The sequence below is a fragment of the Suncus etruscus genome, chromosome 14 (genome assembly GCF_024139225.1).
Source record: "Suncus etruscus isolate mSunEtr1 chromosome 14, mSunEtr1.pri.cur, whole genome shotgun sequence".
NCBI lineage: Eukaryota > Metazoa > Chordata > Mammalia > Eulipotyphla > Soricidae > Suncus > Suncus etruscus.
In genome coordinates this window covers 73,912,822-73,939,531 of record NC_064861.1, presented here as the reverse complement: position 1 = coordinate 73,939,531, position 26,710 = coordinate 73,912,822, and the positions used below count along the sequence as shown (strand labels likewise).

General features: G+C 44.5%; 1 protein-coding gene across 1 annotated transcript in view; it reads right to left on the bottom strand.

Moving 5' to 3' along the window:
• The window catches only part of CDH13 (cadherin 13), a 733,255-nt gene extending 706,792 nt beyond the window's left edge, over positions 1-26,463 (bottom strand). Inside the window, exon 1 of the mRNA XM_049787442.1 lies at positions 26,136-26,463. Coding sequence (XP_049643399.1) covers positions 26,136-26,180 — 45 coding nt within the window. The 5' untranslated portion in view covers positions 26,181-26,463. The remainder of the gene's footprint in view (positions 1-26,135) is intronic.
• Between the last annotated feature and the right edge of the window lie 247 nt (positions 26,464-26,710).

Below are 26,710 nucleotides of genomic sequence, written 5' to 3'. Positions count from 1 at the left end.
TAAAATTACTGACATGGCCATAAAGCCCCTAGACGATCTTGCCTCGATTCCTACTGCTCCACACCCCCTTCACCCCTGTATAAGATCCGAACCTAAGTCTGAGAGTGAGATAGTAGGGGTGAGGATGGAGGCAAGACAAGAAATCAACCCCCTTTACGGGGTGCTAGATCCAGGATACAGCTGTTCTATCTGTGCCAGCTCTTGCTTCTGATGAATAGTGAGTGAGGCGAGCAATCAACCAGATTTTGGTGATTGCTGTATTCTAGATTCTTCTATCTTGGTGAAGCTGATCACTTAGTTTGTTTTACCTTCTAAGTTATAAGACCCTGGGGTCAGGGGCTGTAGTTTCATTAGCCTCCTAGCCATAACCTCCCATCATAAAATTGATTTGTAGACCATATACATGGAGTCACTCAAGTGAGTGAATGATTGAGTGAATATATGCACTTGCAATTTGGACAAGTCTTGAATTTCTCCTCGTGGATTTTCTGTTCACTGCTCTGACCTCATTTGGAATCCACAAAAACTGTATGATTCAGGAATTTCCACCAGACTCAAAAAAAAAAAAAAAAAAAAAAAAAAAAGCCCAGCAGTCCCCCTGGAGATTGTCAGATCCCCAAAAGAGAATGGAAAGGTCATGTATTTTAATCAGAAAAGGCTGAATTCTTGGTAAAGCAGACCAGTTGAATTGGTTTGACAGTAAAACTCGGCAGCAAATTTTTGTGTCTTCTTCAATTGCTTCATTTCCCCAGATCTATGGTTTTTAAATGAGGAGTAAGATCAAAGGTCAACTTCAGCCCCTGAAGCACACGTTAAGTAGGTTCTGTAATCACATCACAGAGCCAACTTCAAAAGCCCACAATAGAACCACAGTGAGCACCTGCCTATCTTCACACCAATGAATGGCTTTCTGATGCCATCAATCAGGAAGGAAAATGCAGGAAGAGTAACAGATCCTTATTTAACCAAGCTCCTCTCATCTTGTCACAAATAAAAAGCAGGCATGCAGTCCTGGCCCAGGTGAGAACCCGCTGGAAATTGCCAGAGGCCTGTTATTTTCCTGTAACCTTCCAGACTCTGGAGGTGTCACCCTTGACAGCCCAGAATGACAACACAATAATGTTCCAAATTATCAGGATAGGAAAGAGAGATCAATGGGTAAGAGGCCTAGCACTTGGTTCATTATTACTGCCGGGAATGTCCCCCAAGAACAGAGCTAGGAATAGGCCCATCCCCTAAAGCTATGCCCCCTCCCAGCACACACACACACACACACACACCTAAGAAAAAAATTAATATAGCATAAGACTCCATGAAAAATGGAAATACAGCCCCACAATTTATTCCTTTCCTCTCTGAACTGAAGCCTGTCTAGGTGAGAAGATTTGGAAAGTGTGACTTTAACATGTTCTCAGAAACTAGCTTTGATGACAGTGGAGGAAGGCAGAGAAGGATTATAGGGATCTAGTCAGTCATTGCTTGCGGAGAGCAAATATGTCCTGAGAAAGTTGAAAGGCACCCTGTTCACTAATTAGATGGAGCTCATCCTTGGCATCTGTTTATGTCTGTCTTCCATCCTGAATTGAAGTGAAAGCCTCATGCCCCATCCCAAGGGATTGGAAGCGGGTCTGGTAGCAACACCAACACAGGAAATAATCCATGCACAGTTAGTGAAATAAAACACGTTCAGGAATTTCCACCATAAACTATCTGTCAGCCTACAAAGGTACCAGCAGACAATCAGCTGTAGAAAAGAAACCAAAAGTAGTTTCTCCCTGAGACACCAGGGTCTTTATTGGGAAGTGAAAGACTATCGCTGGGTGTGGAGAAGTGGTAGGGTAAGGGACCAATTCAAAAGTGCCTTAATCCAAAAAGTGCTTCCAGTCCAATGAGTGATAATAACCAGCAAAGAAATATCATGAATAAGATGAAAACTGGTTATTCAAACACTGGATCATGTTCCAGAAGTCATTACAAAGAATATTAATAACCCATCCTACATACTAATCAGGTCCAAATCAGAATTACCTTCTTACTGAGTCGACCAAGAGTTCACTGGGTGCTTTTGCCTCTGATGAAGATGTGCCCAGAAGACAATTGTGAACAAAGAAATCCCACAGGGTAGAAGTGAAAGCAGAAACCAGATAGATTCCTTAAGATTCCTGGGTGATTTCATCTCAATGGTTTTTCTTCTGAGCCAAAAGCAACATTCTGTTGATTGAGAGCTTAGACAGTACATGATCAACACCTTTCACTGCCTCCCACTCAGAAGGAATTCAGTAACTCTCCACAATATCTCTCTTCTGTGAAAATCCCAGCAATATAAAATCAAGAGTACCAAGAGTCAAGTCCTGGTTCTGCAAATTAATGACCAAAGAAGATAAGGCTGATGGTTCCATTTCTTTTACTGCCGATATTTTGATGGCTTCTGTAGATTGAGTGAAAATCCATGAAAATGTTGCATGTGACTATGACCCCACACCATGATCTACTTGCTCTAAAGTAAGTAGTGAGCAGAGTGCTTGCCTCATAGATAATATTTTGAAAAGTATTGTTTTTAATTTAATTATTAGTGTCCTGTGATAAAAATAAAACACACAAGAGTACAAATCACAACTAATCTCCAATGAATGTTCCATCTTGGAGAGATAATGTCAAGCTGACAGTGTCCTGCTAGGGCTCCTCCTACCAGAAGGAAAAGTATGCATGGGGAGGGCCCTTTATATCTACCCTGAACTCTATACCAAACCATGCAACAGACCTAGACAATCTCCTAAGCACAGGAAGAGAAGCCCAATCTCACCCAGTAAAGACTCTGCCTCACTGCAATCCTGAGACTGCAATTTATCTGGTGGCCCAGATCAGAGGAGAAAAATGTTTCCTTGGTAGATGACCAAATAGCAAAGGACAGGAAGCAAGTCACTGAGCAAGGGATGCAGTTTGCCGACAAGTCTATGCTGTTGAGGACAAGGGATTTGGGAGTAGGACAGACCAGAGAAAAGCATTAAATTGAACCTCTTTATCCCAACAGCGCAACATTTGGAGGCTCTACTAATCCTGTGCCAAAGTAGTCAAGGTAGGGGTTGCACTCAGAAAGGCTAAGTGGCTGGGTTAATAAGGCTTTTAGGATTCCTCAAGCCGAGTCTGCAGTGCACAGACCTCTCCAAGCATCAATTATAAGAACACACAACTTTCTGGAATGGAGAGAGGCCACTGAGTTCACGGCAAGCACTGCTGTCTGATGGATCTTCTTCCGCCCCTTCTGAATCTTCCAAGTGTTTCATTACTTTGCTCCTCAAGCCTTTCTTCAGTGCCTTCAAAACTTCTGACTTTGCTCTAATGAACATTCTCTGTTTATTAACTCTTTGGTCAAAAATAAAAAGTAAAATAAAGAAATACAACCCAATACGCTTTCTTTATTGCAAATTGCAGAAGGCCAGACTCCAACCAATAAAACTACTCACGGTGATTTGTGCAAGATCTATCCTCCCTCCAACCTCACCCCAAGGACCGAAGAACCAACCCCTTGTCCCACAGACAATACAATGTTATAGCACCAGAAGACATTCTGGAGGCTTACTCTTTTTTTTTTTTTTTCTTTACTTGAGCTTCCCAAGCACTGATGGGGTTTGGGGTCTCTCCCAGGGATGCTCATTCTAGCAGTGCTTGCTTGAGGATTGATTCCCTGCACAGCCCTAGGGGTGCAGTGCTGCTTAGGCTTGGTAGTGTGCAAACTAGCAGAGCTATCCAGCATTGCTTGTCAGGGAGAGAGATTCTTTAAATTCAGGGACCCAAATTTAATCTCCGAGTTTCCAGGGATTCAATTCAGGGTCTAGTGTATACAAAACATGCACTCTGGTCCTTCTAGCTGAATCTTGGGTCACATTCTTTACATGACTGAGTCTTAGCTTATCAATCTATAGTTAGGATTGTACTCTGGGAAATGGTATTAACTATGATGTTTAAGTCATCAGGAGCCCTGCCTGGGTTGGACTTCCATGGTGCCAAGCAATGAGTCTAGTAATTTAGTTAGAATCTTAGTTGCTGCACTCATCCTCTTAAGAATCCTGTGAGAAAAAAAGAGGCTCATTAGTCCCCACTATTCTTCCTCCCCATTTTACAGATGAAGGTACCCAGCCAAGGAACAATGACAATCACTTAAGGTCAGAATGAGGTATAGCAGAGACTCAAACCCAGGCATTCTGATGTCTTTGTTGAATAATTTCTTCACTTTCCTTTTTTCATTTCACCCAGGCTTCCTTCCCTTTTTTAATTTACAGCATTTTGCCCTCTATTGTCACATGTGTTTCTTAGACATGTATATGTTTTCAAGCTTACATATACCATAATCTAACCAACCAGTCATTTCTGTTTACCCCAACGTTTTGGTTGCTTGGAGCCCTGAGGAGAGGGCATCAACTATTTCCATTACCTGATGAGTCAGAATGACCTTCCATAAGTGAACCTGCAGTTTATCCATAGAATATGCTCTAACCCAAATCCCAGATCCTCAAAGATAGCAAGAGCCTCATTAAAAGTCCCTCTGTTCTATTCTCATAGTAGTAACACCTTTGCTTCCTTCCACTTTGTGTGATTATTAACTACATATGCCTGCATCCAATCATTCTTCCACTAATGCACCCATCTATCTGTCCAGTGCACCTAACAATTATCTAAGCCCAGATTCTCTACAGCCTTGGAGAAATAACTTTATGTCTTTGATCTTTTCTCATCTATTTTGTAAAATACAACTATCAAGAACCATGGCTTGTAGGAGGTCTTCAACAAGAAGGAACAAGGCAAGGAAAGCCTCCCTAAAAGGTACTCAACTAATTCTGTTGTTCCATCTCCAATTTTCTCCCAATCGATCAACCTTGCAATCTTGTGCTCACTTATTACATCTTGTTCTTTCTTTCCCATCATCCCATTCATCACCAAGTCTCTAAAATTGGGCCTTTCCTTTCCATGCTCCCTCTGACCTTGTCAGTTAACCAGCTGGACTTCTCACCTGGGGCCGTTCCCTGTCCAATCCATCTTTTCTACACTGCCCTCAGATTAATTTCTCTGAAAGATACTTTCCCATTATGTGATTCCCTTCTTCAAAATCTCCACTGGTTCTCCACCATCTATTTATTTTCAGCTTTTTCACAGTATTATATTTGTCATTATAAATGTAATACACACACATCAATGGAGATTTGCAAACCAGAGCGGGGAAAATCATCCAGAAACCTATTATAAGAACAATACTGCAAGTGAGAATTCTGATAAATTTCCTTTCAGATCCTGCCATCTCTTTTCATATAGAGAAGGGTTTTTTTCCCTCACTAGGAATTCTATTCTATACAAAACCCCCACTTCAGTGTTCTCTTCTTGCCTATATGGTTTCTCCATTCTTGACTTTAGAACCATTCTCTTTAATGACTGTGTAATATTCCATTGAGCTGCTTACAACAGTTCCTATTTGCTAGAAATTTAGTTTATTTGTTGAGCACTTAGGAAAACTGTATACATGACAAAAGCTTGATAAATGTTGGCTATTATTATCATTTCCAATTTGGTCTATCACATATAATGTAGAGAAATATTTCTGCATCTCTACTTCTGTGTCTAGCTGTTTCTTTAACTTCCCAGATGGAAACCGCTAGCCCAAAGAGCATTCATGTTTCAAGGCTCAGTGACATGTGCTACGGCAGATGTTAATAACACCCTGCCACCTTCAAGCTCTCTCCTTCTGACATTTGCTGAGAGGGCTTGCCCCATTGCACACTGCAAGCATCTACAGATTTCCAGTAATTCTCAAGATAACACCACCTGAGGGAGTCCCAAAAGCAATTCCCTCCTAAATTTGGGGCACAGAAAACAAAGCTTGCTGCATCCCCCTGAGGAGATAGCTCAGAAATAGCCCACAGGCATTGCATAAAGTCCCTTCACATAGTGCTCTCCCCTCCTTCTATGTTTGTGACCCCACCACAGTGTCCCCAGGATCTTCTCTCAGGTGCATAAATCACACTCAAATCCACCTCTCAGAAACTGCCTGTGGGGGTGGGGGGTAGGTCTGAGACTCTCTGAGACACTTATAGGCAAATCATTTGCCACTAACTGATAAAAGCTGTCTAGTAGCCTCCAAGACCTAACCATCACTTTCCAAAGAGTCATTATTCGATAGCACAAGATCTTCCAGAATTCTATTGGACCTATACCAGCCATTTCCGGTAGGCATTATTGACTTCACCTTAAAGATCTTAAAGATCATCTTAAAGACCAGGGCATAGTTATAAGTAGTCATACCCCCATACAATGGAAATTCCAACTCTCTCCAGGGTCTCTGCTCCTAAGTACCATGGTGTCCTTCCAGATACTGCCCTGTTGCAATAGTGAGATAGATCACTTGGCTAAAATAATGCTGGTACTATTAAAAGCTTCCCTCCCTGGAGAGATGATCCAATTTCACACCAAGTTCACATTGTCACCCAGACAGTTCCTTTGCTACCTCTGAACCTGCAATGAATATTTCTGCCTTGAATATAGACTCAGGCCTTCTTCTCTTTCATTTTCATTTCACTAAATTCTATTTCTCACACTAAGATCCAGAATTCCACCTCATTTTCTCTTACTCTGTTCAGATTGGCTGCTGATACTCCTGACATTCCCTAGCTCACTTTTCTCAGCTGGAGCAGGTTTGGATAGAAGCATCTGGCATAGCACACATTCCATAGAAGGAAAGTAACAAATGATAACTGGACACACCATCACCTCAACCAACTGTCATTTCTCCTCCCATGCCTTCTAAAACTCAACCAGCTCCCTTCTAATTGCCCCACATTTCACAGACCATTTCTAGTAAGACAGCCTGAAGAAATTGAGTCTCCATGTTTGAAGCATCAGGAAAAATTATCCAAAGCAAGGTCAAATGATTTATGGCAATCCCATAAATCAGTGAATATCATTTGGGGATCAATGCCATTAGAAGACATCTAGGATCATTCTGAGTCTTTCTCATTGTTTCACTTGAAAAATATCCCAGACTTAGTAAAGTTGCCAGTTAGTTGTTAATTTTCACTCAGTAGAAATGCAGACAATTTTTGTCTAGTGGAACTATAACTAAAAGTTCAGGTAGGGTGTAAATTTGCTAGTTTTTTTTTTTTTTACTAAGTTGGCAATTACATTTTAACATTCCTTTGTTAGCTTCCTTATAAATACCCTGGTTTCTTAAGTGCCTTTTAAGCCATAGCATCTTACTTGCTTCCTTGAAAATGAATGGTCTGTGTTTTGCCTGAGTTTTTTTTTTTTTTAAAGAAATATACATGCAGGGGCTGGAGCGATAGCACAGTGATAGGGCGTTTGCCTTGCACGCGGCTGATCCAGGATAAACCTGGGTTCCATCCCTGGCATCCCATATGGTCCCCCAAGCCAGGAATGATTTCTGAGCGCATAGCCAGGAATAACCCCTGAGCCTCACTGGGTGTGGCCCAACAACCAAAAAAAAAAAAAAAAAAAGAAAAGAAAAGAAAAAAAGAAACATACACGCAGAATAGCTAGCTGACAGTTATCTTTTCACAGACCAAAACTGTGGATTCTGACTCCTGAACTATAACAGGAGAGGATTAAGACAATATATATTGCTGTATATTGTGCCGTGAGTGTTCGAGGCTCACATTACTGTGCTGTGAATGTTCAAGGCTCTGCACATAGGCCATAAACCAAGTTTTCTCAACCTTGCACCATTGGTATATTGGTATTTTGGTGGGATAATTAATAGAGATAATTACTTATGATTCTGTACATTGAAGGATGGATGCTGATAACCATCCTGGCCCCCACTAGATTCTAGCAGCACCCCAACTATACTTGTGTTGAACAACCAAAAATGCCTTCAGATATACTCATGTGTCTTAGGATGGGCACAGTTGCACTCCCTCCTCCCTTTGCTGTGAGAACCACTAAACTTCATGAATAGGATGTATGGACATATCAGAAGTGTTCACAAGAGTCACAATGGCATGCAAAGAATTCTTCTGGCTTGGCTTCAAAGCCCAGTGGAAATGAACCTAACTAGCACTGGGTATGTCTACAGAAGCCATCAGTGTCACTGACTTCTTATGCTCCTTCTTAAGATCTTTTTTTTTTTTTTGGTTTTGGGGTCACACCGGCAGCACTCAGGGGTTACTCCTGGCTCTATGCTCAGAAATCAGTCCTGGCAGGCTTGGGGGACCATATAGGATGCTGGATTCGAACCAATGACCTTCTGCATGAAAGGCAGACGCCTTACCTCCAAGCTATCTCTCTGGCCCCTCCTTCTTAAGATCTTACCTCACCACAAGATCACCATCCACAGCATATGGGTCAGTTTGATTTACCTCAAAGTCCTCAGTAAAGCTGAGAATTTTGCCAGTGCTAACAGTGTTTAGGACTTAATGACAAACATTTATTTACAAATATGAATACATGTACTTGTGCTTCTGTATATATGTACATCTGTTAAGTTCATCAGAATATCGCACATATACATTCATGTATGTATGCATTACCATGACAGATTATGTTGTATGTTATGTGTGTTGTATATGTGTAATGTGTTATATAAATATACACCTATATTTATAAAATATATTTGTATACCTATACTTATAAAATCCAAGAAGCTGACAGGCAAGTCCAGTGAAGTGCAGGGACTACTCTAAACAAGCCATTGTGGCACAGGGATTATTTGGAGTTGAAGGCAAGTGAAAATAAGCAAGAAAAATTTACTTCTGTCTGCCTATTTGCCTAAAAGCAAATGAATTTAAAGTTTCCAAATACATCCCTCTTCCCTCTCTGCCAGAAAGGACAAAATTAATCCCTGAAGAGGAGAAAACTTTAGATCCCTGACAATAGAAAAGGCACTGACTTAAATATGCTTGACAAATCTTACTCTTGTTCTTAAGGACCATCTCCTAATACCTGGCTTTCCCTTTTTATAAGAAATATTTATTTCTGTCTTCAAACTAGTATTTGAGCTCTCAGAGTTGCTACTATTTCAGTGGCTATGCCTCTTATATGTGTGCTAATAAACTGTTGTCTCCTCTGTTGTTAATCTGTCTCTTCAAGATCCCCAGCTGAAAACGTAGGTGAATAAGGGGAAAGTTTTGTTCCCTCCTGCTGGACTTCTCCAATGCTTCCACCATCATCACCCCAGGCCTTCCAGGTTGCCAAACTGTAATGAGCAGCTTTCATCTATAAAGTCCTAAAAGCAAAACTCAGGGCTTCACAAAAATAAATACCCACAGTGGGACTGGGCAGAATTTCAGGGCCCAACTCCCATGTTTTTGTTTTATAACCCATGCTTCTTGGGGGGGGGGGGGAGGAGAGGTCAGTTTACTGGTTTAGACAAGAATTTTTCTTCTTCATCCAGAACCTCAATAAGTCTCTGGTATTCTGGAGCTCTTGTTTGCACATCTGAGCAACCAGCAGAATCCCCTGGGTAGAGCAGTGCATTGCTAACAAGATCCAGGATGGCAGTGGAGCCCCAGATTGTGAGATCAGAGTCAGTACTGCTTGTTTTCCCATTCATATCCCGGTGAATCACTACCTCATGCATTTCCTTACCTCTGGGGATTGGGAAGAACATTGAAAATTTAGCCTTGGGGAGCACTTGGGAAACAGAAATGAACAGTCTAGTTCCAGAGATATTCAGAGGTAAAAACCAAAACCCAACATTGTGACTTCTCTGTGCAACTCCAGAGGTTCCCAAATCTATATTCATGTAAAATCGTTATTAACGTCTGATAGACTCTTACCTCTTCCATAAACACTTTGCAAAACACCACACAGGCAATCATCAGAGAGGCTGAAACATACACTCATATGGGCGAGTGTCCACAGAGTACAGCAGATGCAGTGTATATTGTGTAACATAGTACCATGTCAGGGACCAGACCTCAAACAGAGTTCTCCCAATCAACTGCTCCTGCCCCATCCCAGACTTGCAACTGCTCTTTCTGACTGGAGCCCCAGGAAGGTATTTATAGTCCTGTGGCCTGACCTTTATAAACAAACCCTCACCTCCTGGAACCTCAGTCACAGTCCTGCTTAAGGGTGAGTTCTGACTGCTCTTTCATATGCACTGCATATGGATAATGACCTGTCACTCTGCCTTTACAACATACAGACCATCAACTCACCCTGTGAGATCCGAGAGGTCTAAATTCTATGTTTAATGGGTTGGAAATCACAGAAAACTGGGGGTGGTAGGTGGGGGTGATGAATACCAACCAGGATGTGTCTGATGGAGGAAGATCCTTAATTTTGACGAGTGTCTACTGCTGAAAAGCAAGAGAACTGCCTTTTGATGACCATGCTAAGAAATCCCTCAACAGTGCTGAACTCAGGTGTTAATATGGGTAAATCTTCTTAGCAATCAGGATAAAATGGAGTAGTTGATCAACTCAATGGTGTCCGGCTCTCTCCTCCTTTTAACCCTCTGCTCTTTTTCCTCTTCCCCACCCTTTCTCTCTTCCATTTAACTATCTCTCTCCTCTTCCTCTTCTTCCCTCCCTTTTAGTGCTTACTGTTTTTCAAAGTCAGCCCACACGTATACACCTCTCAGGCAGACTAGGGTTTCAGGGCCAGGTAAACTTCCATAGTTGAGCACAAAGATCAGATGGAACAAAAACCAGGAAGTTCTTGATCTACTTTGCAAATCAGCAAAACAAAAGCAAGAAGCCATAGCTTTCTCTCCAGTGCCCCCAAAGCATCTACAACTCCTAACCACAACAAAAGTCCATTTGAATGCATAGTCTAGTGGGGCCAAGTGTAACTTGGGCCCTTAACTGACAGATCACTTACCAACCTCAAATATCTCAATACCTTCCTCCCTGTGATTATGTTCTCTGAAATTAGGAGGACAGCAGAGCCCTTCATAATGGCTCAATAAAAGAACAAAAAAAATGGCCGCTAACATGCCAGGGGCACATGTAAAAAGAGTCATACGCCCAGATATGGTGTAAATAGGTGTAAATAGACGTTCTTGGACTGGACAGTCACACGCTTGCTTTTTTTTTCTACATAATAACAGACACACAGGGTCAATACCATACAATAAAATTCTCCCTGTTAAAATCTGCAAAGCCCCAAATTCCAGTAATCTGATGCCTGGGTTTGCATATTCTGCACCTTTCTTTCCATTTCACTGAAGCAGACAACATGTGGGCTTCTGGGTCTGTGATAGCCAAAGTTTGACTTCCAGTCCCCAAATGCAAAGGTTGCTTGTCTAACTATTCTTGTGTTCTCCCAGAATTTCTCCATCTATGAAATAAGACTAAAATCATAGTAGCTAGACCATACAGTCATTAAGAGGATTAGTGTACTAATTAATACATTTAAAGGACTTATACAGAGCCTAGCTCACGGTAAGTATCACACAATTGTCAACCTGCACGGCTGCTGCTAATGGTCTGGCCAATGTGCTTTCTTTCTCTCTGCCCCAGAGCTTATGAGTGGTGTAAGGAATCCACAGCTAACAAGAACACAGCCCACTCCAGGGCACAACATGGTGGGGATTATTTGATTCGGAATCCAAATAAAAAGAAATGATGAAGTTTTAATGCACATTCGAAATGCAAAGCTTCCAACAAAGAGAGGAGAAAAAAAAACAATTTAAATACAGCAATTTCATCTGGTAAATGATATCTCACATGTATTCTTTATTATGCACTGTACATTGCTGCATGTATTATACATCATTACATATTGATTACAGTATAGGGCTGTGTACACAAAACCATGCAGACTGCAATTTAATGGACAACTTAAAAGACGTCAAGGTTAATGAGGACTGTGCTTGCTTGGAACCTTGACTTTATAATCCAACCACTAAGTAAGGTGCAACTCTATTGCATGTTGACAATAACGATAACAATTCAGAATGACTCCAGACAAATGAAACAAAGCAACAAATAGTTGAGTTAGCACTTAGGCTCCAACTGGTTGTCTCACACTTGCCAAACTCTCCACTTCTGCCACCCACCCACACCCACACCCACACACACACACACACACACACACACCCACACACACACACACACACACACACTCGAATTTTCAGACTCATTTGGAAAATAAACCACATAAACATGATCCTAAAAAGTCTATATGTGGTAAAATAGGGTAAAATGTGGTAAAAATAGGGCAATAGACATCATACTTGCCCTCACCCATTGATAGGAGAGAAAGTTTGAGAAGGGCTGTGTTCCTTGCTACCTATTTGCCTACTTGGGTGCCCTCAATGGCACACAACTCCCCAGCAGACATCAAGGACCTGCCTGTTCATGTCTTATTGTCTCACACAACCATTAGGGAGGTTCACCGGGGAAGAGCATGTGTGTTCTCAATGCTGAGAAGAATGTGAAGTTCTTGGTGGGCGTGGTCAAAAGATCTGGTGATAAGTGAGTGACTGAGTAACAATCAATATTCACTCCAGCTTCTCACCCCCAAACACCATCCCTCATCTCCTTCTTCAATATACTCATTCTGTAATTGTTCAAGAAGTGGCACTATAATCCACATCAAAGGTGAGCCCTAAGATAGCATGCCAGGGATTTGGCTACTGGTACCACCTAGTGGGAGAGAGGGCAGCTGCAGGTTGGTGCTCAGCCAATCTTGGAAAGTCCAACAGTACGCCCATTAGTTCCATTAGTTTTACTGAGAATGTTCAGTAACATGCGATGGAGCAAACTGGAATTGCTCTGTCCTCATGACATGCTAGACTGTATTTCCAGCTCAAGTCCCAGATCTCCTTCTATTTTGTCTGCTCTAGAGCTAATTAAAATCAAGAACATTCTCCCAGAATAGTAAAGGCTCAGCCAGGAAGCTCAGTGAATGAATCTTGTCAGGCATAACCCCAATTCAAGAAAGATGGACACAGGAAGATGTAAGCTTCGGCCCCATCCTGCAGAGGAAACATTCTGAAGCTCTTGCAGGCTCAGCAGCCAGGAACCTAGTTGACCATGATAGTGACTGACTCGATGTAACAGTCTTTTCTAGTGTCCCCTTTTCCTTGGTCCTTGCACCTCACTAGCTCAACATTGCACCCCGATTCATTTCCCAAATCAGCTGTCGGTACCCATGCCAGAGGCTCTATCATTGACTTGGAAAGTTTGTCAAAGGAAAGGCTGGCAAGAAAGTCAAAAATTATGGCCCAGGTAATTGTCACCTAAGTTGGTATTTCCTATTTTAGAGTTAATCTGAGAACTAGGTTTAAGCCCTATACAGAAAAACATTGGTAAAACATTGGTTACTATGTATTTTAATCCTCTCCCAAATTTCAAGAAAACAAATAAATAGACAATGGTAAGACATTGCCAACAAAAGAAAATGTTCTCTACTTATTAACCAACTTGATGTCAGACAACAGGACATTTTCTCTCTAAAAAAGTACTAGTGATGGCATCACTGGTGAATTTTTGATATCAAGATAGAATGGTGAATAAACCTGGAACAGTAACTTGCTCCACTGTATTATTTCTCCATAGCAACACTGTGGCCCCATCCCCCCATTCTTCCTGTGTAACTTGATCTTACCTGCAAGACTCTCCCATTCTTGGGAGGGGTCTTGGGAAGGTTAAATAAGGCTTTGGATGGGAAGGGCAAGGGAATTTGCCAGGATGCAGCATGGTGGAGAAAGCAAGATAGAGAGATAGCTAAGGAAGAAGGTACTATGCAGAAGGTACTATGACTAGATATACAGCATAAATGGTTATGATATAGGCCACACACGTTGGCCAGGGCAAATAAAGATGTTCTCTCTCTGGAAGCCTGCCTGTGAGTGAGTTCTATACCCGCCGCTCTCCTGAACCCAGATACCCGCCGGCTGAAGGGGGTTGCAGAGCCACGTGACCTGGGATGGCAGAGAAAGGTCCCTCCATCCATCCATCACCATCCAAGCCCATGCTAAGGGCTGTGATACTACACAACACCACTATCCACAATGAATGTCTTTCTATTTTTCTTGTCTATCTAGATCAGTGTTCCTCAAACTACAGCCCGCGGGCCACATACTGTATTTATTCCCATTTTGTTTCTTCACTTCTAAATAAGATATATGCAGTGTGCATAGAAATTTGTTCATAATTTTTGTTTTTACTATAATCTGGCCCTCCAACAGTCTGAAGGACAGTGAACTGGCCCCCTGTTTAAAAAGTTTGAGGACCCCTGATCTAGATCTTCCTCTCCCTTTAGAAGGCAGGCTCTGTGAGGGAAGGCAACCCTGTCTTTCTTTTTTTTTTTTTTTTTTTTTGGTTTTTGGGTCACACCTGGCGGTGCTCAGGGGTTACTCCTGGCTGTCTGCTCAGAAATAGCTCCTGGCAGACACAGGGGACCTTATGGGACACTGAGATTTGAACCAACCACCTTTGGTCCTGGATTGGCTGCTTGCAAGGCAAAGAGCTCTGTGCTATCTCTCTGGGCCCAACCCTGTCTTTCTTAAGCTCTGCTGCTTGCCCAATGAGTGCCAGATACTGTTCCTGAATTAGTCTATCAGCAACTATTTTTTAAGTGACTGACTTAATGATGAATGGACTGTCTAAATTGGATTTTAGAGATTAAAGAAAACCTCCTGAGAGGCATGGAAGCAAGACCACTGTGTGGAGTGGTGGGAAGTGGGGCAGGGGCAGTGAGAGAGACATATCTCCAGCCACCTATTTGGGGGTTCCCAAGCCAGTGTGTGTTTGTTTCAGGTATATGATGTGTATCAGGATATGTCTACTGAACCAGTGACTATATTGACCAAGGAGGAATTATATATATATTTTAAATGGACAATTCTCCTGTAAAATAGAACTATGGTTCAGGTTAAATTTAGTCCAATCACAACTCACCCCACATCTGTGTGCTATCATTAAGCTACAGTCAGTCTGCTTTTCTCATTGTCCTGTAACCAAAAAACATTATAAGTAGAAAGTGCTAGCTCACAATACAGCCTCTCCTATCACTCCTGGATGCCTCAGAGCAGGCAGCCAAGTAGCAGATGATTTACCTGCAAGTTGGAGGCTGCAGAGAAGCCATATGCAACCTGGAATCTAGCCTGTGTGATGTTTTTACTGGGAATGTGCTCTGGCCAGGCAAACCTTCGATGTGAGTAGGTGATTGATTGCTGGTCAAAAGCAAGAACATGGCAACCAAGAATACATGTTGGGGTTAACTGGGGCTAAACCAGTTCTGAAGGCTGTAATTAGTGGTTCAAGGTGAAGGTCCATCTCCCAGTCTCATTTCTGGAGACCTGAAGGTTCAGAATAGGGTGTCTGAGGCAGCCACTCTGAATACAGAAAAGCCTGGAAAGAAGAGGCCAGGAAGAGAATTGTTACATGATTTAAGATGGAAAGGAAGGACATGCTTATAGATTGGGAAAGTCTGGCAGTGGAAAAGGGGGCACAAGAATGAGATGTGTATGGGTTATATCAGGGTCCTAGTCCTTCACGGTTGAGTGGCCTCAGTCAAAGGCTCAACCACTCCTAATTTCTCTTTATCTCAGAGAAGATGGAGATAAGAAAAGTTTCTACGGTTTCAATAAGGATCTGAGATTAAGGTAGGCAACTGTCTTATAAAGGCTACAGCTCATTGGAATTAGTTGAAGTACCTTATCTTCTATTTTACTTCCTTTGATTTGGGGTGGTACTGGGAATTGGAGCCAGGGCCTTCACTAGCCAAGGCAGGAGCTCTGCCCTTGAGCTTTTTCTATAGTCCTTGTAGATACTATACAATATAATATAATAATCATAAACATTGATGATGCTGGCACACATGCACCCACCTACAGACCCCAATAAAGCTTTCTAGGAAGGCTCCCTGGAATATGCATCTAACTGTACAATAAGAGCCTACAGAACCAGGTGGTTTTTACAAGGTGTGAAATCTCCAGGGAACAGTCTTTGGGGAGCTCTCAAGATGGGAACTGGCAAATCCTTCTCTAGGGAACAAACTTGATCTATTTCTTTTAATATCTGTGCATTTAAAAGTACACAGGTGTTATGCTCCCTCAAGGTTGGGCCACTGCTCAAGACTATAGCTTCAGACCTCCCTAAATCATACCCTCCTTCCCTGGAGCACTATTGAGTGAAAGATGAGACAATCAAGGTTCCTTATGCACCAACTATTTTCCAGCCTGGGGTAGATGGATGGGAACCCCCTAATCTGACCCTCACATGGACTCCATCAGAGGAGTGCAGAGGATTTTTTGTTTAGACAAGGGAGGAAGGTAGAGAAATAAATAACTTATCAAGGTCCATATTGTGTTGGGCAATAGCTGAACAAGGATGAAAACTCACTTCTCAATGCTCCAAAGTACTTCCCTAATGGTGCTCATTTCTCTAACAGCCTCACTCCTCTGCCTCACAGCTGCCCTGTCTAATCCTTCACCAGCACTAGCTCTAGGGAGGAACAGGACTATGTTACATGTATCTCTGATTCCCTATACTAGTAGCAGGGTTGGCCCTTGGTAGAGATCAGCATTTATTCATGGCGGTAAGACCCATATTTTGAATGAAAAGAAAGAATGAAAGAGGACCTTGCAAGCAGCCGATCCAGGACCTAAGGTGGTTGGTTCGAATCCCAGTGTCCCATATCCACCACCACCACCACCACCACCACCACCACCACCACCACCCCCTGCCCCCCGTGCCTGCCAGGAGCTATTTCTGAGCAGACAGCAGCCAGGAGTAACTCCTGAGCACCGCCGGGTGTGGCCCAAAAACAAAAACAAACAAACAAACAAACAAAAAAGAATGAAAGAGGAAAGAAGGGCATCAGAAGGGAGGAATAATGTAAGGGGATGGAAAGAAAGGGTAAGACCCTCTCCCTTCCATGCTTATCCTCTCTTCCTGATTATAATCATCTTGCAACTTGTAACTATCACAGCCACTTATTTTCTTTTTCCTGATTGGCTGTTCTTCGTAGACTGTAGCCCTATAGAATAGGCTCCATTCACATCTCTTGGGTCCAATTCCTTCAGAAGTTAGGAAACCAATAAATTTCCTGATGTACAAGAAGTGCTTAGCTAGTGGACAACTCTCCATGCCTCAGCTTAGAAGATACCTGAATCATTCTACTGTTGTTATTTTTAAATTTACTTTTTAAATGTTATCAAATCACTATTATTTAAAAAGTTACTTTTATTTCAGTTGTAGATCTACAATGTTCTAGTACCAGTCTCAGTGAGCTCTTCCCCCACCAGTGTTCAAAGTTCCCTTCCACCTACCCAGCCCGCCACCTTGATAAGCACATCTTTTTAAAATTGGTTGTTGAAATTTGAATTTCTTAATTTTAGCGTTGTTGAATCTGAAGTTTGGAGGTTTAGTTGTACCCCTCCTTTACACCACTGACATACTGAAATCCGCTTAAGAGAGAGTCAGTTTGAAACATTAACCAGAATGCCACTGTTGGACACCAGTGGAAGATTTAGTTACTAACTTAAAAACCAAAGCATCACTAAGGTAATATTAATATGCTGAAATGCTGCCCTTTAAGCATTTGCAAAGTAATCACTGGAAATAGTAGATCATTATTTGCTTCGCATAAAATATATTTCTCATGCTGCTGATTGAATGCTCAAGGTACTATTAAAAGGCTTGACAATGTTTCTCTCCAATAGATTTTGCATGGAAACCCTCAAAGATTGGCTAATCATAGAGATCATGTATCATTTGCTCTAGTCAAGGGCATTTCTTCATTATGTCCATTGCAGATGCACCCACAGACTAGATGTATGGGTGACAGTGTACATAATGAACCCTGAAGGCCTCTCCTAAGGAACATTACTGTAGCCTTACTAAGAGTCCCAGTTTTACCATGCCAAACTCAACGAGCTCTAAACCCAGCTACTACTAAATCCTTCCAAGCTCTGCCTGAAGTGTCGCATAGACTTTGTGTAGACTCATCCATACTATCACTTTCATGATTCCAACTCTAACCTGACTGCTCCCTTTTATTCAAACCCAACTTCCATTCCACTGGCTATACTGCAAGTCCAGTGACCTTTTCACAGTGGAAATCTGCCCGTGTCCTCTCAATGAATGCCTATTGCTCTGTGAGAAACTCTAAAGTCTTGTTAAAATAACTCCCATGGCTCTGACACCTTACATCCCTCAGTGTTTCTTTCTTCTGACAAGAAACAGAAACATTCTGAAACCATTTGAGTTTAGATAAATAAAACAGAATTGGAAAGTCCAGGCATGTTCAGACACATCCACCTTCAACAAACAACTATCAAAGACCACCCGGGACTAACACTTGATCAATCATTCATTGCTCACTAGCTTTTTATCTGCTTTGCATGTTATTGAACAATTCTGATCTCAATGGACTCAAATGACTTTGCTCCTAATATGGTCGGTGAGCCACCAAAATGAACTTGATGGACTTCTAGCCCTGATTTGCAGAGAAGTTGAGTAGAAATAGCTCACCCGTCCTACATGGATATATGCCCTGCCTCATCTAACTAATTTGGACCACAGCTTACACAGTCCTTAGTCATGTCTCCCAGCTTCAGTCCTAAGAAAACACCCTGTAGAACACCACATAAATGTAGCTTCAACTGGTTTCATTTCTTAGGGCTGACTTTTACCGAGAGGCTCTTTCAGGCCAAGCCTTATGCCTGCAATGCTGTTCCATGGTCAGGCCTTCTAATGCTTCAAACACTTCTCCAGACAGCGAGGCTCAAGAATCAGGCTATCTGGGAGAATTCTAAACCCTTCATCTGGAGCTAATGCGTTTCTATTCTTTCACTCTTTTTTTTTGTGTGTGTGGTGGTGGTGGTTTTTTATTGGGGAGGGAGCACACCATTTGATGCTTAGGGGTTATTCCTGGCTATTCGCTCAGAAATCGCCCCTGGCTTGGGGGGACCATATGGGATGTCAGGGGATCAAACTGTGGTCCATCCTAGGCTAGCGCTTGCAAGGCAGATGCCTTACCTCTACCGCCACCGCTCCAGCCCCTCTTTCACTCCTTTTTACACCTACTATATGGCAGGCACTGAACCCATCAGACACCACAATATGTAATATAATAAAATTGATATTTTGATGGGGGAGACAGGTAAAACACAGACAAACAACAGATATAAGATCACAGGATTCCATATTACTATAGCATTTCCTTCATTTATAGTACTTGCTGTTTTGTTTTGTTTTGTTTATGGGACACACCTGGCAGTGCTCAGGAGGGTTTTGCTTGGCTCTTTTCTCAGAAATTACTCCTGGTGGTGGTTGCAAGGCCCAATGGAATACTGGGAATCAAACCTGAGTTAGTCGTGTGCAAGGCAAACACCCTATCTGTTGTGCTATTGCTCCAGTCCCCCAACTCGTTTTTATTTTATTCATAAATTATGCATTGATCTATATTAATGTTGACCTCCACACTTGGGTATGAGCCCTAAGCAAGCACAGGCTGTGTTGACCTTACTTACTAGAGGCTCTACCCTGAGACCATAAGGTTTGTCCTCCACAGAGATTATGGGTATTTAATAAATAGATGTGGTCCCAGGTCAAATCAAGGTCCTGCGGACTTAGCAGGAATGGCTTTGGAAGGTGAATCCCCTCATATACCCTTTCCTTTGAGAAAGGTCCCTGAACTTTAGGCTCTCATTTGCAATTAAAGCAGCAGACTTTCATTAGACAGGAAATATCTCAGGCTTTGTGGGCCATGGAGTGACAGCTCTGTTCTTATGCACAAGGTTAGCCGTAGGCAAGTCCATAAGCCAATGGGCATGGATAATTTCCAGTACAATTAGGTATTTAAACCCCATAGGTTCAGCTCCAGGATCATATAGTCCCAGAAAGCCCACACAACTATGACAGTTGAGGTACAGTCGTGGGCCTAGACAGCTATTGCTCCTGCTGGTGAGATGCCACCACATTTTGCAGTTCCATATCAACCAATAGAAAGAAGATCCCAGCTGCTATGGCTCTGGGCATTTGTAGGCACATGGAAAGGCAGCTCCCTCCCAACCAGGAGGAGAGAAATACAAGGCACGGCCAGAGTCTGCCACATTCCTTGCAAGGTCCTTGGGGCCCCACCAGGCTGAGCTCATTTCCGGTGCCTGCCCAGGCAAGTGGCAGGGCCACTGTCAGCTGAGCAGCTGCTGCCTTCAGCCGGGCCCAGTCACAGCTCAGCCGGGAGACACAGGGGCTTTGTGCTTTGGCGGCCCACTGGGTGCCACAGGCTTGCTGGGCCTTTGAAATGAGACCCGACGTGCCAAAATGTGCCGACTGCACATGCTAATTTTCAGGAATTTGACTTCTCTTGGCAACTGGCAGAAGGAAAACAATTATTTTTTTTCCCCTGTGGATGTAGTTCTGTTTACCCTGATCTTTGGACTCTTTAGCTATGGAAAACGCGAGTCATCCGAGGCTCACCTGCTGGTAAGGGACAAGCAGACAGATGACTGTAGTCTAGTTTTTACAGTTAGGCAGTACTAATTGTAGCGTTAACACTATGCATTCACTCCAGTGCACGCTGACAGTTAGGAACACTTTCAAAAACATCACCCAAGCTCCAGTTGGTGCTAGAGGTGACACTGGTTTTATGGATCAAATTACTCAAAACAGCAAAGCACTGGAACTAGCATTACCCTGAAATCACATCTGTGCCACGTTTATTTAGGGCTCTCAGTCCCCTGCAGCATTTGGTACCATAAGATGTTATGATATAATTTTCTGACACTACTCGCTCTGTGGGCAAGTAATACTATCTGCAAGGGAGTGATGGGGGCCACTACTCCCCTAAGAATAGTAATACTTGGGGCCGGAGAGATAGCATGGAGGTAAGGCGTTTGCCTTTCATGCAGAAGGATGGTGGTTCGAATCCTGGCATCCCATATGGTCTCCTGTGCCTGCCAGGGGCGATTTCTGAGCATAGAGCCAGGAGTAACCCCTGAGCGCTGCTGGGTGTGACCCCCCCAAAAGAAAAGAATAGTAATACTTTTATCCAGTGGAGAAGGTCTAAGTGACCCCCAAATTCCTTAGCTGCTGCTGTATGATGACATTTGGGGTGCACCAAGAGTCTGCAGTGCCTCGGCAGTGATAGACCCAACACTGTGGCGTGTCCCTTTGAGCAGGTAGCCTTAGTCATGTCAGACATTAACCTGTGTGTTACCTTGTTCTAAGTCCCTCTCATTCCCTAGTGAGACTTGCAATATTGTCCTTCTCAAGAACAATTTGTGTCTCTTTGGTTATGTTCTGACATGCACAATGACAATGTGTATATTGTGCACAGATAAAGGGACCAAAAAGAGTTTAGACTCTTCTCTTTCTCTTTCCTATGGTCTGTTAACAACCACAGCACTTTGGTCAAGTGTAAAGGCTCATCAAAACAAGTATGCCAAAGCAACTGGTTGTCAAATAACCGAGTACCACATAAGAACAAGGTGAAGAGTAGAGATGCGGCCAACTACAGAGGTGCATCGGCCTTAGGGGCCAATAAGTAGTTCTGATCTAGCAAAGTACATCATATGGGAATACAGTTCTAGAAGAACTTTAGTGACTTGCTCACTTCCCAATAGCTGAAAGAAATCAAGATATTTTTAACTTACAATTTCCTATTCTTCTAAAATATTTGGGTTAAGCAAGGTACATCAGTTGGTAACATTTGTCCTATGACTACCACTTTGCCATATCTGCCCAGAAGCCAGAGTCTCAGAGTGGGAGTGATGAACTTCAGTACCTCCAATCTTGGCATTCAAACTGTTAAGCTATTCTCTGCAAGCTCCAGTTCAATCTATAGCTCACACTGGACATTTCATGTCTTCTCCCTCTGGCCTGCCCTTAGCTGTTTTAAAGTAGAAAAAAGGACTCGCTTTCTCCCAAATGCCCCCAAGTCCCCATTACCCTGAGATAGAGTCACTCCTAAATGACAGATAAGTGTAGAGGACCTTCCAGTCTAGTCAGCCATCACTTATGCAATCCCATCAGGCAAGAGGAGTGAGGCCTGGGCTCTTGGCAGCCTCAGAAGAAAGAGGCTGTGGCAAATATATTGGCAGCGCCCTTCAAGAGAGCCAGATTCTTCCAGGCATGTGGGCCTCTTGCCCACAGCTAAATGGAAACCAGGCCAAAAGCACTGGCCACTTGATTTGATTCTGTCCAGATGATTATTGTAATTGGATGACAGACTGATATCCCCTTTCTCCTTTTCAACTCTTGTCAGAGGAGTAAACAGAGCTGGCTCTGACTCAGTCTTCTGGATAGTGACCTAACAGAGATTAGTCTTTGCACAGGTGGAACTGTGTGCCTGCCTCCTCCTGGCTGCCTGGAGAGGAAAACCAGATCCCACCAAAGGCCAATGCCAGGAAATTTCAGAACTTCCTCGCATTCCATACTGAATTCTCAGCGAAGGTCTTTGAAATGTTCCCTGCTCTAATTCTCAGGGGGGATGCATCGCTGAAGAATAAAATAGAACAGAAGCAACTGTAGTAGGGGGATAAGGAGGAAAGACACAGTGCAAAATAACAGGATTCTGAATTTTGGGGGGAGCTTGTATTAATAACTAGGATTGAGATGAATACTTTATTTGGTTTTGATGGAGCTGCTATATTGAAGTTCTTTCAATTATGAGTCATAGATTCAGAAATTGGTAATGCTGTGGATGGAGCCCTCTTCTGGAGAAATTTTTCAACAGGTATTAAATAAAATATCATCAAAACACACAGAGGAAGCACAAACTCCTCTTGTCTCTTTTAAGATTATGACCGTCATCGTCATCCAGATGTGAATTGAAACCTTACTTTTTTTCATTTTCTTCCCCTACATAGAAAACTCCAAGCAACTGTCATTTTGGAAAGAGGTAGAAAATAGAAGAATTTTCTCAAGAGCCACACTGTCCTTTTACCTAAACAGCGAACTCGAGATTGAGATCCACTATACATGTCCTACTCCTGGGGCTTTTAGATAATGCCATTATTTGGTACATTGGTTTGTTGGGCAATTTCACCATAACACATAGAGGATAATTCTAGAAGGAAGTGGATTATACTTAATGGAAAACCCATGGGCTAAAGATAGAAACAAGGAGAAGAGAGGGAGGCAGAGTAGAAAAGATCAGCTCAGATGACTGTCGAGGCTTAGAGACGGCGGCACCACATAAATTAGACCATGTATTCAGTCTTGTAGTTTATTCAATAGCTTTTGGGACTTTCTAAAGCAATTTGCTGAGCCATGTGAGCTCCTCCACTTGGTCCCTTTCCCCACTTGGATGACTACTCTGTGGTGCTTTTGAAATCTTAGACACTATCACATTGACTGGCATATTCATCAGTTCAGAGTGGGGACGCACTCTGCAGTTTTCACAGTCTCCCCAGAAATGGTCAGTAACATACTGTGCTTAAAATGTCATGTATGAATTGGAAGGCGCATTAGAAGACACTATCCTTGAAAATTCTGCAAAACCAAGACTCTGTTAAAAAATAATTATAAATCAGTCTGAGTCTTCCATGGAACATTTTTATTAATCTCAAGTGAACAGCTCTCCAAACCCGACCGGCTCCCTAAAACACTGATTCTCGGGGCATTACTCATTCATTGTTGGAACTTTGGCTAGTTGTAAGGGATACTCAAATATGTGTGGTAATCATATTTACACTGGAATTTCTTGCTCAGGCCTTCCTTCTGGATTTGTTTCAGGTTAATTCTTCATCGTAGCCAAATTCCAAAAGCTACATCTGGGATGGCTTCCCCCAACGTTCCCCAGGGGGAAAGAGAGGTGAGTGTCTCTCAACTCCACCAGCTTCCCGCCATTGTTGCCTGGAATGCCTCTGCCCCACCCACCAAAGTGCCTACCTGCAAGCCAGCCAACACACTAGGAGCCTGGGGTGGAAAAACACACACATGCTTGTCTGAACACCACCAGAACCAAGTGACTGATTTGCTTGATTACATTGTTATCCTTTCTTCTGTTCCCTTCTAGCGTTGGCAAAGTTTGGTTTGCCAAGACTTTCTACACTTTCTCTATTGCACGCAGAGGTGACCCCAAGGACCTCTTGCTGATTAAATGACTTGCATCCAAACGACGTTTCTGTAAGTTACTATTGCTACCCATATCTCAATGACTGACCTAATGTGGGTGTTTACTCTGCCGATGCACAACAATCTACCAGAGGAAGAAGCTTCCTGGGGAGTCAATTCAATCACAGCCAAGCCTCTGCTTTCCCATCCTATGGAAACTAAATTAGCAATGAACCCCCAAATCCCCACTGCCTGTCTGCACGCAGAGACCCTTGAAGAGGCGCTGTCCCCTTCATTTGCACAGGGCAGCCTGAGAGGTGCTCCTAGCTCAGGGGACTGTTAGGTGCTGGTAGGTGGCTTGTCCTGCTCCAAGGGAGACACATCTTCTGGAACACCAATGCATAAGGGCAACACATGGCCAGAGAGTGAAGGCCAGTCACACCCAGGGAAAGGAAGTGCCAAGTGCCTCAGCCCCTGGATTCTCCCCAGCATCCTGTTGAGTGCAACTGACCAGCTCAACCATCCAGGGAAGGTGATAAGAACGTTTGCTGGGCCTTCAACAACTTGCCCAAGATTGTACCACTGGCAAAGGCAGAAGCTAAATCAGAGACAAGCCCAGACACCCCTGTGCTAACCAGGGATACAGAGCCAGAGAGAGTGAGTCCAGAAAGACCGGGAAAACAGCTACAGGGATTGTAGGGAGCTTAAGGTATCTCCGGAGGACAGGCAGCAAAGCATGGGGGGAGAGTTCTGACCAAGGGGTCCTAAAGGGCACTATAGTCCCCACAAAAGGCCGACAGCCTGGCACCTTCCTCTGTCCCCTGTACCTCCCCCACCCAGTCATCTCCATGGCACTGGGCTCCTGGCCCGATTCCAGACTCTAACCCCAGTACTAAAGTTGCCCGTCTTCCTGCCTGGAGGGGCACCGGGAGGAAGGACGCCAGCCTAGCCCCCAAGTCCGCACAAGAGCTTCTCTCCCCATGAGGCACCCAGGGCTTCAGTAGTCTTCCTGCACCCCTGTTTCGATTCCTCCCTTCTGCTGGCCCTGCCTTGGTATACCCACCCACTTGTAGGCTGCCAGCTCTGCTGGAGCCCCAGAGACTGCCAAGAAGACCCCTGGGGAAAACTGGGAACAACAGGCCCAGAGCAGGGCGAGGCGTGCCTTGCCCGGGGCTGGATCTCGGTGCGCAGGGTTTCCCGACACAAACTTCCCGCTCCCCGAGGCGCAGGGGTGGCCAACGTGAGACCAAGGGTGCCTTCGCCCTCCCTCATCCTCCTCAGCGCTCTGAGGGTTAATGGGCAGCTGCAGCGGATGGGCAAGGCTGGAACTTTTCTCTGCGCTCTGCGCCCGCCCGCCCGGGCAAACCGTGGCGGCAGTAGCCAGGGCTCAGGAGCTGGAGCTCCAGCTGGCTGGACAAAAGGGGGGCGCGGGGGCCGGGGCCTGCTTGCAGACTGGAGAGTGCGCTCTCCAGTCCTTCAGGGTCGAGAAGAGAAGGGACCCCGATGCGGGTGCCCCCGGCGCCGGCGCCTTTGAGCGACAGCGACTGCCGGGCTGCTGCGGGGGGCTGCGGCGCTCGGCGCCTTCCAAGCTACTAGGGGCGCCGCCGCCGGGCTGGGCGCGGGAGCCTCTCTCGAGCCCCGCAGCCCGCAATGTGGAGCGGAGCTGCGGTACCCCGGCTGGGCGAAAACGGCCACGCGCTCGAGTCGACCCCCCACCCCAAAAATAACCGAACCTTTTCTCCCAGGCAGGAGCCTAGGAAGAATGTGAATCAAAGTTCCCCCCACTTGATGTAGGCGAGAATGTCTCTCCAGCTTGCCCCCCCCCAAAAATAAATAAAAATTAAAAAAAAAAAATAAAGACTCAGGAGCCCTGGAGCTCTCCGTCTGCTCCTCCATGGAGCCGTGCACACGCACACACACACACGCACACACACACACACACACACACACACACACACACACACACACACACGCCCCCCACCCCTTGCGCCCCGCCCCAGGGTCTCCAGGGCTGCCACTGACCTCTCCTTCAAGCCCCCGGCTGTTTTCGCAGCCGCGCCCCGTAATCCCCAGACCCCTGCCAGCCCCCCCACCCCACCCCCTTGTCCGCAGCCGGCGCTCAGAATGCAGAATTGGGGGCGCGGGGGGCGCCCGGCAGCCCCGCTTCCCTACCTGGGACAGGAGGACGCACAGGACGAGCGGAGTTGGCGGCTGCATGGTGCCCGACTAGACGCGCCCCGCGGCGTTCGCCTTCATGCACGCGGCGGCACTGAGCATATTTTCCGGGGGAGCCCGGCTTTGAGCGGAGGCTCGGCCGCGCCAGGCAGCCAACTTCCCAAATAGATCAGCAGCAGCATCACCAGAGCATTGGGTAGCGCCTGATGACCAGGACCAATGGCTTTACAAGACGGATTCCTTCAGAAAGGCGCCCTCGCTCTGCCTGGCAGACGCGGCCAGCACCCCGCGCCCACCAGCCCCTCCGACCAGGCAGCTCTGGGCTTTTTTTTTTTTTTTTTGATTTGGGGGTGGGTGGGGGGAATGGTTGGTTACGCCGGGCGACGCCAGCCAGCCCTTGCCACTTTGCCCGGGAATGGAATGGCACAAGCAACACAGGGCCACGTTCAGCCCCGTGCCAACGAAGGTTCTCTGTACGAAAAGGTTGCTTAGGTCCCACTTTCTGGCCAATAAATCAAATCGAATGAGCCCAGTAGTGAGTGCCAGCCCTGTAGTGCCTCGGTGGACCTGCG